The sequence below is a fragment of the Symphalangus syndactylus genome, chromosome 1 (genome assembly GCF_028878055.3).
Source record: "Symphalangus syndactylus isolate Jambi chromosome 1, NHGRI_mSymSyn1-v2.1_pri, whole genome shotgun sequence".
In the NCBI taxonomy this organism is placed as follows: domain Eukaryota; kingdom Metazoa; phylum Chordata; class Mammalia; order Primates; family Hylobatidae; genus Symphalangus; species Symphalangus syndactylus.
Genome location: NC_072423.2, coordinates 113,336,016 through 113,352,732, shown reverse-complemented (window position 1 = coordinate 113,352,732; position 16,717 = coordinate 113,336,016). Strand labels below are relative to the sequence as shown.

The window sequence follows — 16,717 nt, the reverse complement described above, 5'->3', positions numbered from 1 at the left end:
AGCCCTCATAGGAAATCACTTACGATTCTGTCATTCTCTTCTGGCACAAGAATAGGACTCAAACCTTAAAATTCGATATTCACAAGAACCACAACTTTTTTTGTTGTTGTTGAGACAGAGTCTCGCTCTGTCGCCCAGGATGGAGTGCAGTGGCACGATCTCGGCTCACTGCAAGCTCTGTCTCTCCCGGGTTCATGCCATTCTCCTGCCTCAGCCTCCTGAGTAGCTGGGACTACAGGCGCCCACCACCATGCCTGGCTAATTTTTTTGTATTTTTAGTAGAGATAGGGTTTCACCATGTTAGCCAGGATGGTCTCAATCTCTTGGCCTTGTGATCCGCCCACCACAGCCTCCCAAAGTGCTGGGATTACGGCATGAGCCAGTGCGCCCGGCCAAGAACCACAACTTTTGTATTCATATTCCCAACTGTGTATTCATATTCCCTCTTCTTTTGTGGGAAATTCATATTCCTTCTTCTTCTAATGCAATGAAATTAGATGTTTAAAATATAAAAGGATAGGGAGTGAATATACCTTCTCCCCAGTGAACAAATGAAAAATGTCCTATATTATATCTTGTGAGAACTATACCTTAAACCAGCAAAGTCCAAGTAGCTGATAGAATTATTTAGAGTCCCCTAAGAGGGACTCAAAAACACCCAAAAAACAAACCATTATGGTCTGAAAGGCATGCTATCTGTGGTTTTACTGCTGTGAGACTTTACCTTTTCAGGCTGCTGACCATCAGGGTCGGCTTCCATTTTTTCCTCTTCAGCTCCTTCTACAAGTACAAGAATAAGAACAAGTACTCCAATGTGGAAAAAGGTAAAAGCTATTATTATACAGCTGTGAGAGTGTCTGAAATACAAATATATACAGTAATACATACGAATATCATAGCCATACAGTTGACAAAAGAAGTCAGGCACAAAACAACACACACTGTATGATAAAGTTCAAAAACAGGCGAAAAGTGATCTATGGTGTCAGCACTCAGAACAGTGGTTAACGGGGAAGGGGTGAGTTATATAGAAAGCAGATTCAGTTGGGAAAGGGGAGGTCCTAGGGTGCTGGCAACGCTCTGTTTCTAAGTCTGGGTGGAAGTGAACTAGGCTGTCTGCTTAGGATTTTCGATTTTCTGTATGTATCAAAATGTAAAGGCAAAATGAAAATAATTCATTATTATTTAACAGATGCCTGACAAGTATATATTTTGACTCAGGTACTGGGGAAACACTACTGACCCAGATATTCACTGAAATCTCAAGAGGATAACATTTTGGCTAGACAGGACACAAACCAGCACAGTATAACAGAGGCACATATCAATAAATTACATGAGAAAATTATTATTTCACATATGAGAAAATTATTAATTTTCTATACTTTTAGGAACCTAATAAACTAATGTCAAACTGTATAAGCAGCCAGGCACGGCCGCTCATGCCTGTAATCCCAGCACTTTGGGAGGCCGAGGCAGCTGGATCACGAGGTCAGGAGTTTGACACCAGCCTGGCCAACTTGGTGAAACCCTGTCTCTACTAAAAATACAAAAAAATTAGCCAGGCGTGGTGGTGTGCACCTATAGCCCTAGCTACTCAGGAGTTTGAGGCAGGAGAATCACTTGAACCAAGGAGGTGGAGGTTGCGGTGAGCTGAGATTGCACCACTGCACTCCAGCCTGGGACACAGAGCGAGACTACATCTCAAAACCAACCAACCAACCAACCAACCAACCAACCAACCGTATAAGCAAAAACTGAGAGTGGCAGGGAAGAAACAAAGACAAACATCATCATAAAGGATTTGAACACACCTCTCGATAAGATATAGAGCAGATATGAACACAGAAAGATGGTACAAATGTACACATGCTGAATTCTACATCTACCAATTAGGCAATAATACACATTAATTTCAAGCTCACACAACATTTTAAAAATAGTGATCACAAATTAGGTCACAAAGTGAGTCCTCACAAATTTCAAATAACCACTACCATACAGATCAATTTCTCCAACCACAATGCAATTAAATTAGATGTTTAAAATATAAAAATAAACTTCTCTATGCATGGAAACTTAATTGTGGGAAGTAAAAGTAGTAATTACAGAGAACGTAAAGCCTTAGGCTTAAATCAGAAAAGAAATAAAGGTTCAAAGTATTATGAGCTCTATGTTCTTTATGAGACAGTAGAAAAAGAAAACAATATAGAAGGTAGGGATGGAAAAAAAGAAAATAGAAAAAAATACAATAGAGATTTAGAAAAATATACAAGAGAATTAATATTCCCAAACATTGGTTCTTTCAAATGATGAATAAAAATGATAAATATAACTGATCAAGAAAAAAGAGATGGCATAAACAAACTATATGAGGAATGGATGAAAGATCATGACAGAACAAGGTCAAAAAGGAAGTGATAATATATTCTGAAAAACTTTATTCCAAGTAAAATTTAAAAATTATATCAAATGGGAAAATTATTAAAAATTTATTTTTATCAAACTGATTCCAGAAGAAAAAGAAGTCCTGAATTGTCTTTATATTACTTAGAAAAACTGAAATAACTATAAAACTTAAAAATACACAGGTCCAGATGTTTTATACTGGGAAATTCTACCAAACTCTTAGGGAAAAGATGATTACAATCTTACATAATATTTCCTAGAGAACGGAAAAAGAGGGAATTCCCCTACCTCAGTCTATGATACCAGTATAACTTTGATTCACAAATCAAACAGGGACAACGGATAAGAAATATTAGAGGACACTAGGCTAAATCTCATTTGTAATCACAAATGAAAAACTAAGCAAATTATATAAAAACAGAATAGAGCAATATGTTAAAAAAGAAAATCTATACTAGACAGAGTAATATCAAGGATGACTTAATATCAGTAATCTACAAACCTATTTAATTAAATGCATTGAAAAGTATCTGACAAAACTCAGTAGTGTCCATTATTAGCTCCTGGAAAATCAAGGCTACATGGAAGGTTCCTGATCTCCAAAAGGCTGTTCTCAAAAATCCTACAACAAATAACATTCTTCACTGAAAGATGCCAACAGTATTCTCTATATAAAATTAAGAGCAAGATAAGAATACAAATATTACTATTTGCCTTCAATATTGCCATACAGGCCAAAGCCAACACAGTCAATTAAGAAAAAGAAACTAGGCTGGCCGTGGTGGCTCATGCCTGTAATCCCAGCACTTTGGGAGGCCAAGATGGGTGAATCACTTGAGTCAAGGAGTTTGAGACCAGCCTGGGCAACACTGTGAAACCCCGTGTCCACAAACTATACAAAAACGAGACAGGCATGGTGATGAGCACCTGATCTCAACTACTCAGGAGGCTGAGGGAGGAGGATCGCCTGAGCCTGGGAGGTCAAGACTGAAGTGAGCTGAGACCTTGCCACTGCACTCCAGCCTGGATGACAGAGTGATACCCTGTTTCAAAGGAAAAAAGAAGGAATAAAAGGAAAGCTGAAAAGAAAATAGTTAAAATTTGCACAGAGTAAAACTGTCTACATACAAAAATCTGCAGAAAATTTATTAGAAATAATGATAGGGTTTAGGAAGGTAGTGAGCTATAAAACTACCATATTAAACCAACTGCTACATTTTGATATGTTAACAAAAAAAACATCTAGATAAAGACACGTGAAAAAATAAAACTTGAATGTTATTTTAAGACACAAAAAGCATTTAGGATAAAAATGACAAACATCACTTTTTAAAAATTACTTTTATGTATATTTTTAAGAGAAATGGTCTCTGTAATGCAGGTTGAAGTGCAGTGGCGAGATCATAGCTCACTGCAGCCTCAAACTCCTGGGCTCAACTGATCCACCTGCCTCAGCCTCGAGTAGCTGGGATTACAGGCGTGCACCACTGTGTCTGGCTAATTTTGTTTATTTTTTGATAGAGATGGTGGTTTCACTATAATGCTCAGGCTAGTCTTAACTCCTAGCCCTAAGCGATCCAACCGCTTCTGCCTCTCAAAGTGCTGGGATTACAGATGTGAGCTATCGCATACATCCCTGAAACGTGTAACTATTAAAATTAAGGACTTCTTCTCTTCATTAAAAGACTCCAAAAAAAAGAAGAAAGAAGTAGCAAAATGGAAGAAAACATGTAGTGTAGTAACTTGCAAAAGATTAGTACATAAGATCTATAAAGGAAAAGGCAAATACTATACAAAAGTAAGCAGGTCAGGAAGAGTTGCTTTACGGAAGTACATATGACCAATAAATATAAGAAAAGATACTAGGTTTTGCCCGGTGCAGTGGCTCAGACCTGTAATCCCAACACTTTGGGAGGCCAAGGCAGGCGGATCACTTGAGGTCAGGAGTTCGAGGCCACCCTGGCCAACACGGTGAAACCCCGTCTCTACTAAAAGTACAAAAATTAGCTGGATGTAGTGGCGCATGCTGGTAATCCCAGTTACTCAGGAGGTTGAGGCAGGAGAATGGCTTGAACCCGGTGGTAGAGGTTGCAATGAGCCGAGATCACGCCACTGTACGCCAGCCTGGGCAACAGGATGAGACTCTGTCCCCCGCCACCAAAAAAAAAAAAAAAAAAAAAAAAAAGATACCTAATAGAAGACCACAATGAAATGTCATTTTACGCCTGCTAGATCAGCAGACAGTCTAATACCAGGAAGGACTGGATCAAGTGTTACTGCCTGAAATGTAAAATAGTATATAGGCTTTGGGAAAAAAACTGAAATTTCCAGGCCACGTGTGGTGGCTCATGCCTATAAACCCTGCAATTTGGGAGGCAGAGGCAGGAGGATCACCTGGGTCCAGGAGTTTGAGACCACTCTAGGCAACATTGTCAGACTCTGTCTCTATCAAAAAACAAACAAACAAACAAACAAACAAACAAACAATTAGCCATGCATGATGGTGCATGCCTGTAGTCCCAGCTACTCAGGAGGATTGCTGAGCCTGGGAAGTTGAGGCTGCAGAGAGCTGTGATCACACCACTGTACTTCAGTTTGGGTGGCAGAGCGAGACCCTGTCTGAAAGCAAGCAAACAAACAAAAAATTGGAATTTCCTAAAATGTTGTTACTCAGAACCCGTCCACAACAAAATAAGGAGTTGAGTAGTCCCAGCTACTCGGAGAGGCTGAGGCAGGAGAATGGCGTGAACCCGGGAGGCGGAGCTTGCAGTGAGCCGAGAACGCGCCACTGCACTCCAGGCCTGGGCGACAAAGCGAGACTCCGTCTCAAAAAAAAAAAAAAAAAAAGTGTTCAAAGGTCAATATTCAAGAATGTTCACTACTCTTCCTTCACTGACAAATTCATCTGATGAAAAAGTGACAAATGATATAGACAGCAAGCTTAGTGATGAAAGCTCCTTATCTTGGCGTGTCGGCTGGTGGACCAACCACACTTTGAGTAGCACTGCATCTAAGGGAAATCCTGTGTATGTGCACTGTGAGGCATATACAAGACAGTAAATGCATGTGTAACATAGAAACCACTGGATACAACCCAAACTGCTCATTCAATAATAGAATGGATAATTAAACTGGATTAGAATCACATAAGAGGGTTTTACAGCAGTGAAAATAAATGGCTACATGCATAATGTAACCACATGAATAAATCTTAAAAACATAATATGGAGTGAACAAAAAAGAAAAAAAAAAGCAAGTCTCGGAAGTCTGACATGGTCATTTAGAGGTCCAAGAAAAAAATAGTCTGAATATACCATGTTTTATAAACTTTAAAAACAAAATTACATGTCAGACAGTGCTTAAGTACATTTATGTCTGTGATAAAAGTTATTTTCACAGTATTTAGAATGATTCAAAATTCAAGATGCTTAGTGCTGGGAAAGGGAAAGTGAGGGAAGATATGGAAGGAACAGAATGATTCAAATTATTGGTAATGTTCTAATACTTGGTTCAAATGAAATACATAGCCTGCATTAAGACACACTGTAATATAATAATGAAGAGAGCTAAACAAAAAACTAAACAACTAAATGCAGATGGGATTATAAAAAACCCCAAAATGCAAGGCATGGGAGGCTCACGCCTATAATCTCAGCACTTTGGAAGGCTGGTGTGGGAGGACTGCGGCCAGCAATTCAAGACCAGCCTGAGAAACAAAGCGAGATTACATATCTACAAAAAAATTAAAAATTAGCTGGGCATGGTGATATGGTGGTCCTGGCTACTTGGGAGGCCAAGGAAAAGGGACTGCTTGAGCCTAGAAGCGCAAGGCTAAAGTGAGAAGTGATCACCACTGCACTCCAGCCTGGGTGACAGAGGGAGACCTTGTCTCTAAACAAATAAAAATTAAGGCTGGGCGCAGTGGCTCATGCCTATAATGCCCAGTACTTTCGGAGGCAGGGGTAGGAAGACAGCTTAAGGCCAAGAGTTCGAGACCAGCCTGGTCAATATAGTAAAAGCCCACCTCTACACAGAAAAAAATTAAAATAAAAAACAAAATTAGCTGAGCACAGTGGCATACACCTGTAGTCCCAGGTACTTGGGAGGCTGAAGCCGGAGGATCACTTGGTCCTAGGTTTTTGAGACTGCAATAAGCTATGATTGTACCTCTGCACTCCCGCCTAGGTGACAGGACACTGTCTCAAAAGAAAAACTTTTTTTTATTTTTATTTTTTGAGCTGGAGTCTCGCTCTATCACCCAGGTGAGAGTGCAGTAACATGCTCCCAGCTCACTGCAACCTGTCTCCCAGGTTCAAGCGATTCTCGTGCCTCAGCCTCCTGAGTAGCCAGGATTACAGGTGTCAGCCACCAGGCCTGGTTCATTTTTGTATTTTTAGTAGAGACAGGGTTTCACCAGGTTGGCCAGGCTGGTCTCAAACTCCTGAGCTCAAGTGATCTGCTCGCCTCGGCCTTCAAAAATGCTGGGATTATCAGCATGAGCCACCATGCCCAGCCAAGAATAACTTTTTTAAAAACTAAAAATTTTAAAAGGTTGGTTTTATGCAAATAGGAAATGAGGATGAAAAGATTAATTTCTGTATTTCTCAGTATCTTTATTAACTGTATCATCCTCTTGGTATTCCATGAAATGGCAAGGTGGGGGAGTCAACCCAATCTTGACTTTCTTTGCTCTCTCACCTTCCAATAGCAATTAGTCAATAATTTCTATCAACTCTATCAATGAAAATATCTCAGGCTAGGCGTGGTGGTTCACTAGAGCCTAGGAGTTTGAGAACAGCCTGTGTAACAAACTGAGACACTGTCTCTACAAAAAATTAGCTGGACGTAGTGGCGCATGCCTATGGTCCCAGGTACAAAGGAGGCTGTGAAAGAAGGTTGCTTGATCCCAGAAGGTCTCTTGATCCTAGGTCAAGCCCGCACTGAGCTATGTTCATGCCCCTGCACTTTAGCCTGGGTGACAGAGCGAGACCCTGTCTCAAAAAAAAAAAAAACCCAGCCCTCAAATATGCAACCCCACATTGAGTATGAGCAGACATTAGATGAAGATAAAGGTTCAACCTTCTTAAAATGAGTAACACTGAAGTTAAATAAAACTGAAATAAAAATTACAGGCTACCTGGGAGGCTGAGAAGGCAGGAGGATGGCTTGGGCCTAAGAGTTTGAGGGTACAGCGGGGTATCATCGTGCCACTGCCCTCCACACTGGGTGACAGAGTAAGACCTTGTTTATTAAAAACAAACAAAACCCCCAAACTTCATGTTACTTTTAAAATTTCTTTCTAATCCCATGACAGATTAAGCACAAATTACTTGTAAATAAATATGAATTAGGTCACCTTGACTGAGTTGGCTCAGAGACTGAATACGTATAATGTGGGAGAAACGCAATATGATTTTTTGTCTCGCAAAGATATCTGCTTTTGAAATGACTACACACCATCTGTAGGTCCACATTCCAAAAGGATGACACACCCACTTTCTGTATTGGTAAGGCAAGCCAAATTTGAAATCAATTCTTTAATTAGCTATGATTCCAAGATGATGTTACATAATATTAATATCTATTTATATGATAATAATACAGATAGAGACAGACTCTCTATAAGTGGAAAAATCCAGAGACAATGCTCAGGCATTTGTTTTTGTTTTTTAAGATGGGGTCTCGCTATGTTGCTCGGACCTGCTCGGACTTTTAAGGTGATGTCTGTTAAGGATTTAATGGCAGGGCCAGGTGTGGTGGCTCATACCTGTAACCCCACCACTTTGGGAGGCCAAGGTGTGAGGATCGCTTGAGCCCAGGAGTTCAAGAACAGCCTGGGCAACAGAACAAGACTCTGTCTCTAAAAAAAATAAAATAAATAATTTAATAGTTTGTTGTGCATTTCTCAAGACGCTATGTGGAACAGTATGTAAAGCAATTTCTATTCCACAAAATATTTGTTTAAATCTCCTATATCTCTTGAAAAAAGAAAAAGTCTCTCTTTGGTCTAAATTCTGGTCTGAATCATAAACCCTTAGGAGGCTGTAGCCTCTCCATGTATCTCATGTCATTTTGTTATTGTTGATAAACCAACAGGTTAAAAATCCTTCCCCAAAAATGTGTAATCTGACGCATGTCTGCAGCGTTAAAAGAGGACTAAACGACTTAAACAAGAAGGCATATAACTTAAACTAGTGGGTCACGTGCCAAAGACATTCTGGTAACAACATGGTTAGCAAAAACCGTATGAAGAAAGGTCTAGTAACTATTTCCTAACAGGTTGAAAGAACTGAGAAAGGCATATTGGAGAAGAGATTTAAATGTTTGCCACATAGCTGCCTTTAATATAAGTGTGTAATAATCATGAATTACGACTATTTGGCAGGAACCACCCTCCATTTTCTGCACTTCATTTGTAAACTGCCAGCAGCTATTTTCAAAAACAGACTGAATCATGCTACTTCTATTTTCTGATGACTTCCCAATGTCTGCAAGGTAACAACCCTTCAAAATCAGTCCCATAGCCATCTCCAGAGCTACATGCACTTGACCAGAGTACCTGCTCCCCACAGACCTCTTGGCATTCATTCCAGAATATGCCACCTACCTTCATTTTTTCCTTATTTGTCCCTGTATAAAACGTCACATTCTTTGTGAAGATTTCCCTAATGGACACAAGCAAAACTAATTGTGTTTTTTCTGCATGAGCCTCTACTTAAAGTCAAAACTATTTTCATAGTAACACTAAGATGTTATTTGCCTTTTCATTCTCATTCTCACACAGATTTAGAGTCTGACACTTTAGAGGCTGCATGATGCACAATGAAATGATAGCGAAAAGAATGCACTCGTGAATTCTTTCAAAAGTTCCTCAGTCTTGATTTATATTACAGATGGTACCTGACTTATAGTGATTTGACTCATGGTATTTCAGCTTTACAATGGTGCAAAAGCGATATGCATTCTGTTGAAACCATAATCTGAATATCCATAAAATCATTCTGCTTTTCATTTTTGATGTAATATTCAATAAATTATATGAGATATTCAAAACGCTAGCAAGCTTTGTGCTACATGATTTTGACCAACTGTAGGCTAATGTAGATGTTCTGAGCATGTTGAAGGTAGACTAGGCTAAGTTACGTTTGGTAGGTTAGGTGTATTAAATGTATTTTCGACATATTTTCAACTTATAATGAGTTTATCAGAATGTAATCCCAATGAAAGCCAAGAACCATCTGTATAGCAAACATCAACAGACATAATCCACATAAACTGAAGCATTTGGAGTTCTCCTGGATCTTTTAAGAGTATGAGGGAGTCCTGAGACCAAAAACTTGGGAGAACTTACAGTCTCATAGATTTCTGTCTTGTCAAGAACAGAATGAAGCACATGGCAGGAACCCAGTCAATACTTATGTGAGACTGATCATGTCATTCCCTATATTTAACTGCAAGGGTTCCATAAAGCCAGCAATACACAGCCTAAGCTCACAATCTTTGGTATCACAATCTCTATAATCTATTTACAACCTACCTTTGTAGGCTATTCTTTCCATGTCTTTATTTGAACTTTGTATTGTGGCCAATCTAGTTTATTTCCCATTCTCTGAATAACTTTCCATTTCTGTTTCTGTGACTTTAATCACATTGTTTTTACATAATCAAATACTTTCTTGAATCTGCTCACTGACATTCTAAACCTCTTTTACTTTTTTTTTGAGACAGAGTCTCACTCTGTTGCCCAGGCTGGAATGCAGTGGCATGACCTCAGCTCAATGCAGCCTTTGCCTCCTGGGTTCAAGTGATTCTTATGCCTCAGCATCCCAAGCAGCTGAGATTACAGGGATGCACCACCACACCCAGCTAATTTTTGTATTTTTAGTAGAGACAGGGTTTCACCATGTTGCGCAGGCTGGTCTCGAACCCGACTTGAGGTGATCTGTGTGCCTCAGCCTCCCAAAGTGATGGAATTATAGGCACGAGCCACCGCACCTGGCCTTATAAACCTCTTTTTCTATGTTCAGCTCAAATACTACTTTTTTTGTGAAGCATTCCTCCATCAAAAATTACATGTCCCCTTGTAAGAATTCATTTTTTTATTTTTTAAGAGACAGAGTCTTGTTCTGTCACCCAGGCTGGAGTACAGTGGCACAATCAGACCTCACTGCAGCCTCAAACTTCTGGGCTTAAGCGATTCTTCCATCTCTGCCTCCCAAGTAGCTGGGACAACAAGTGCGCATCACCATATCTGGCTAGGTTTTTTTTCTTTTTTGTAGAGACGAGGTCTCACTATAATATGTTGCCCAGACTAGTCTCAAACTCCTTAGCCCAAATGATTCTCCCACCTCAGCTTTCCAAAGTGGTGGGATTACCATTGTGAGCCACCACACCTGGCTCCTGTGTAGTAATTCTTATAGCCCTTCCTATGTAGAGTCTTCCATGAACAAATAATACTATACTTCATTCTATCGCCAACCCCCCAAATGCTAAAATTATTTTTTTCATGTATGTGTAGCACAAAAAAATAGCTTCAATTAGTAGAGGGTATTAACTGTATGTCGTACGACATGACTTGCCCACAGCAAGGGGTATACATAAAATATCCAAAATGCCTGATTTGATTAAACAATCCCCCAAAGTCAGACAGTTATATTTTGTAACAAAAGCCAATTTCTTCCTGAAAATGTACATCCTACTACCTAATAAATATGAGCCATTAGGAAAGTCACGTAAACCCTAGTCAGTCCTTAGAAATTAAATGTCCAATTATGAGCTATTCAGAAATTTGAGTCTATATTTCAATGTTTTTACTGTACTTGAAAGAGCCTTTTAAATATAACAAAGAGAAAGAGAGAAGCCCATTCCACATGATGTAAGTCTGATGATCAAATATGGTTCCACATTTTTCTTACATGCATTGGCTAGGGTGTTTTCACACATGGTGTTTTAGAAGTGCCTGACTTTAAAAATAATGTTATGGAAATCCTCATGGTGAGAAGAGCGAGGCTACTTATAAGCTATGAATAGTATCTGAGGCGAGAATTCTAACAGTCATTTCTGGGCTGTATGTTCTTAGAAAGTTACTTCTTCAGTATTATTTATTTCAGGATTATCTTAATCTCATAATGGTCTAGAGACTAGTTAGTCCTTAACCTTCTTAAAAACTAGGAATGATTACTTGGGTTCTTTAACACAGAGCTGTGACAACTGGCTCAAGATGTACTCATGGGAAACCTGTATTCCATAGGTTGTTAAGGAGCTCAGTAGACAATCTACTCATTGATATATTTTTAAAAACTCTTGATTATTCTATTTATGATTAAATATCACCAAAAGTCATCAACTTGTAAGGAAAACACTTCAATTAACTTAATCCCTCAAAACCTGTCCAAACCAGAATTGAGATGCAGACAGTAAATCCACTCAGTAGCAAAAGAAATAAAACTAATACTTGAGATCAGGAAATATAAATGAGGTTAACAATAAAAGATTTTTGACAAACCCTTGACTAGCCGTTGAACGTACAAGTACATTCCAACTCTCTTGAGGGAAAGGGTTGGTGTCCCAAAAAGGGACTAAAATTCATTGTATTAAATAACTGATGTAGGAAAATGTCCTTATCCTTAGGAAATACATGGTGGACTATTTTGGCTACAAAGAATCATCATGTCTTCAACCTACTTTGAAATAATTCAGGCCGGGCGTGGTGGCTCACGCCTGTAATCCCAGCACTTAGGGAGGCCGAGGCGGGCGGATCATGAGGTCAGGAGATCGAGATCATCCTGGCTAACATGGTGAAACCCTGTCTCTACTAAAAATACAAAAACTTAGCCAGGCATGGTGGCGGGCGCCTGTAGTTCCAGCTACTTGGGAGGCTGAGGCAGGAGAATGGCAAGAACCCCGGAGGTGGAGCTTGCAGTGAGCAGAGATCGCGCCACTGCACTCTAGCCTGGGCGACAGAGCAAGACTCCACTTCAAAATAATAATAATGATAATAATTCAAGAAAAAAAATTTATTTAGATAGCTAAATAAATATTGAAAAGTTGAACCTAACTAGTAGGTATACAAGATTTCACTGTGCTATCCTATCAATGTTTGCTATAAGTAAACAAACTACAAGATACGCAATTTTGTTTAGTTTCTAAGTCATGTAAAAAAATATCTACCTGTAATCCTAGCAGAACACAAGCATAAAATGTGGCCTTGGGTTCAGTGCAGTGGCTCATGCCTGTAATCCCAGCACTTTGAGAGGCCAAGGTGGGATGATGGCTTGAGCTCAGAAGTTTGAGACTAATCTAAGCAACATAGCGAGACTCTGTCTCTACAGTAACTAAAAGAATTAGCCAGGGATGGTGGTGCACACCTGTAGTCCCAGCTACTCGGAGGCAGAAGTGGGAGGATCACTTGAGCCCAGGAGGTCAAGGCTGTAGTGAGTCATGATCATGCCACTGTATCCAACCAGGGAGACACAGCAAGATCCTGTCTCTTTAAAAATAAAATAAAATAAATAAAGAAAAATTTAATAAAATCTTTACAGAGCTTTTTAATAAAAGCCTTAGTGGTGCAATGAAGAAAATTTTCTTTGAAAGTCAAATATGTTATCTGAATAATAAATCAATTTAACAATTTCTACATGGGGGTATATTCTCAATTGAACAGTTAGAGTAAGACTTGAAAAAATATAGGTCAGACTCAGGCCAGGAGTGGTGGCTCACGTCTGTAATCCCAGCACTTTGGGAGGCTGAGGCAGGCAGACTGCTGGAGTCCAGGAGTTTGAGACCAGCCTAAGCAACATGGCGAAACCCTGCCTCTATAAAAAAACACAAAAAAATCAAGGTGTGATGAGGTACCCCTGTGGTCCCAGCTATTGGGGAGGCTGAGGTGGGAGAATCACCTGAGCCCAGGATGCAGAGGTTGCAGTGAGCCAAGATTGTGCCACTGCACTCCAGTCTAGGCAACAGAGTGAAACCCTGTCTCAAATACATATGTCAGACTCTGACACTCTTTTGGTCAAACTACTCCACTTGCTCCACTTTGCAAAAGTAAACATTAACATTTTACAATAGCCCACAAATTACCTTAACATCTCATATGACCTCCCGTCCCCCACCAATCGAGCTATTATAACTTTACATGAGCCTCCTTGCTGTTCTTCAAATATGCCAGGTAGCTCCTGCCCAGGGGGCTTTACACTGGCTTCTCCCAATACTGGGAACACTCTTACACTGGATGTCTACATAGCACTCTTGCTCACCTTATTTACATCTTTGCTCAAAAGTCACTTTCTCAATGAGACTTTCCCTGATCATTTAAAATTGTAATTCCCACACTTTACTCATATCCTTGCAACCCTGCTTTGCTTTTCACCATAGCACACCAGCCAACATACTCTTCATATATAATTACATCTATACATGTTAAGTTTTACTTATTTGATTAGATTGCTGTCCATCTTACACTCTATAAATATAAAATATAAAGGGGAGAAATTTTGGTTTACTTTGTTTCCCAGTATCCTAGCATCTAGAACACAAAGAAATGATGTGACAATATGATACACTGAGTTTGATTTTTTGTGATTATGTCCAAGAAAGCTTCTCTGGCACAGGCTCATGCACTGAATGACACTGAATTTTGGTGTAAGGTTTTTGGTTTTTATTTGAGACAGGGTCTCGCTTAGTCACCTAGGCTGGAATGCAGTGGTGTGGATCACAGCTCTCTGTAGCTTGGGCTCGGGTGATCCTCTCACCTTGTCTTCCTGAGTAGCTAGGACTATAGGTTTGCACCACCATGCTCACCTAATTTTTTTATTTTTACTTTTTGTGGAGATGGGGTCTTGCTATGTTGACCAGGCTGGTCTCGAAATCCTGGCCTAAAGCAATTCTCCTGCCTGCCAAAGTGTTGGGATTACGAGCATGAGCCACAGCACCCAGCCTTCTGTGGGTTTTGTTGGCATTCAGTAGCATATAGAGGAAGTCAACCACAGCTGCTCTGCCTCATGCATTTGCCTATTTCAGGAGACAGGTGTGAAGTTCTCAAGAGGGCCTGGGCTCTTCAGTATTATATTTCCCATAGTATCTAAGACAGGACAGTATTTTAGAGCTATTAAGACTTTAAAGATGCTTGTTCAATGAATGAAAACCACACAGACACACCTACAAATTTTACTTCTGGCAGCCTGCTACAATGAAGAGAAGTAGAGCTTTGGGATTAGAGAGATTTAGGTTAAATTTCTGGTTCAGATACACACCTATGTAACCTCTCCATGCTTCAGTTTCCTTGCTTTTGCAAAAAAAAAAAAAAAAAAATTACTTCCTCCAAAGGATTCTCCTGAAAAGAAACTCAAATGGCCAATCAAAAATCCCCATACAATGTGGACTAAATATGGGTACTCAGAAGTATTTTTTGTATGCCTAGAATGGTCTAGTCAATGAAAAACAAAACATATATAAAGGTAAAGAAATTAATAGTTCTTGGTGAGTGACCATAGTTAAAAAGATGGACTGAAGAAGACCCTTCTCATAAGAAAACACTCATTTCCTAAATAATTCCTATGGAAAATCACTTAAAATATGAATGTAAGAGGTGTTTGAGTGTTCATCCAGCTTTACTTTCATTTCACCATATACATCATATATTTCTTCTCTAATCCAAATTCACAATGAAATGTTAGATAGGTTAATGACAAGAACCCAAAACAAGTACTATATTTCTTAAAGAAGCTTATTTTCCCTATAGTATGATTTCACCATAGTTAATACCTATGTGTACACATTTGTAACATAGTAAATTATAACAATAAATAGTACCATGACCCCACCACCCAAGCACACTATTATCTTGCTAAGTAAAATCCTATATCACTCGGTTTCAAATCAGTGTGCTACGCAATAAGGCAGCATTTGTGACATGAAACGTAAGAGATACACTGTTGACTTCCTACTACAATTTTGTTGAGCCAATTCCCAAGGGAGAAACATTTGCTGTTTCTCAATTTATTCCACTTGTCAGAATCCAATATAAATCATATTATCTATAATAGTCCATAAGTTACAGAGACCTATTCTCAACTCATTTGAAATATTTATATTATGGTCTGTTTTCCTTACCTTTATTATAAGAGGACCCAAATTCTGTTGCTGCAATTATAGTGAGTATGGAACACACTTGAAAGAGGTTAACTGGGAGGCTACTTCCAGATACCGTGAATGAATTTTACTGTTAATGCCACTCAAGGGTCAGCCCTTATAGTCTCATGTGCCTCCTGTAGCAGTCTAAGCTCTGCATGCTCCACAAACCATAAATTCACTAATGAATCAGGCGAATCCAGCCCCAAAGAAACCAAGGTTGCTAGATACTTCAGTCTTGTTTCAAAACCCACTAAACTAGAAATGGCTAAATTTGCAACCTATTTCATAGCCACTAATGCTCTATGGTATCATCTACCAAAATGTGTTTTCAAAATATACATGTAAAAATACATCCCTCCCTTGGCAAAGTACACAAATCTCACTGAATCAAATAAGAAGATTGCCAATGCTTTTTCAACTCCGTAACCATCGAGAACCAAAAGACCCTACAAATGAACCAATACCAAAAACATTTAGGAAAGTAAGACCCAGGCTTCGTTAGCCCCAGGTTTTTCCAGCCTATGCTGAGTACTGTCTGGTGGTGCAGAATCAACATAGAAGAACAGAGACGTGACTTCGCCTGCTAATTTCAATCTCCATATAAGAAAAAGAAAATAAGTTAATTTTCAAACTAAGAATTATAGATACTCTCAAATTGCTTTTAAATCAAACAATTGGTACTCTAGGTGTAACCAACGTTAAGAAGAGTTAGAACAATAATTTGCGCAGAGGACTGGTATCTTAGTCCATTTTGTGCTGCTACAGAAGCCTATCTGAAACTAGGTAACTTATAAAGAAAAAGGGTTTATTTAGCTCACAGTTTCACAGACTTAGAAGTTCAAGGGCATGGCCCCGATTCCTAGCAAAGGATTTTGTTCTGTGTCACAACATGGCAGAGGAGGTCAAAGGAGAAGTAGACAGGTGTAAAGAAGAGAAACCTGAGGAGGGTCCTGAAATTATAACAACCCACTCTGAGGGGAATGAATCCATTATTGGGAGAACTAATCCAATTCCCCAAGAATGAGAGTGGAAACTCATTCACTACTACAAGAAGAGCACCAAGCCATTTATGAAGGATTGGCCTCCACAACCCAAACACCTCCAGAACCCAAACACCATCACACTGGGGATCAAAGTTCAATATAAGTTTTGGTGAGGACAAAGAAACCATATC

General features: G+C 39.3%; 1 protein-coding gene across 6 annotated transcripts in view; it reads right to left on the bottom strand.

Annotated features, from left to right (window-relative positions):
- SMARCC1 (SWI/SNF related, matrix associated, actin dependent regulator of chromatin subfamily c member 1) overlaps positions 1-16,717 on the bottom strand; it is a 203,364-nt gene that overhangs the window by 52,370 nt on the left and 134,277 nt on the right. For all 6 annotated transcript variants that reach the window (XM_055279147.2, XM_063609526.1, XM_063609529.1 and 3 more), the window contains one exon: positions 725-780. In XM_055279147.2, coding sequence (XP_055135122.1) covers positions 725-780 — 56 coding nt within the window. The remainder of the gene's footprint in view (positions 1-724; positions 781-16,717) is intronic.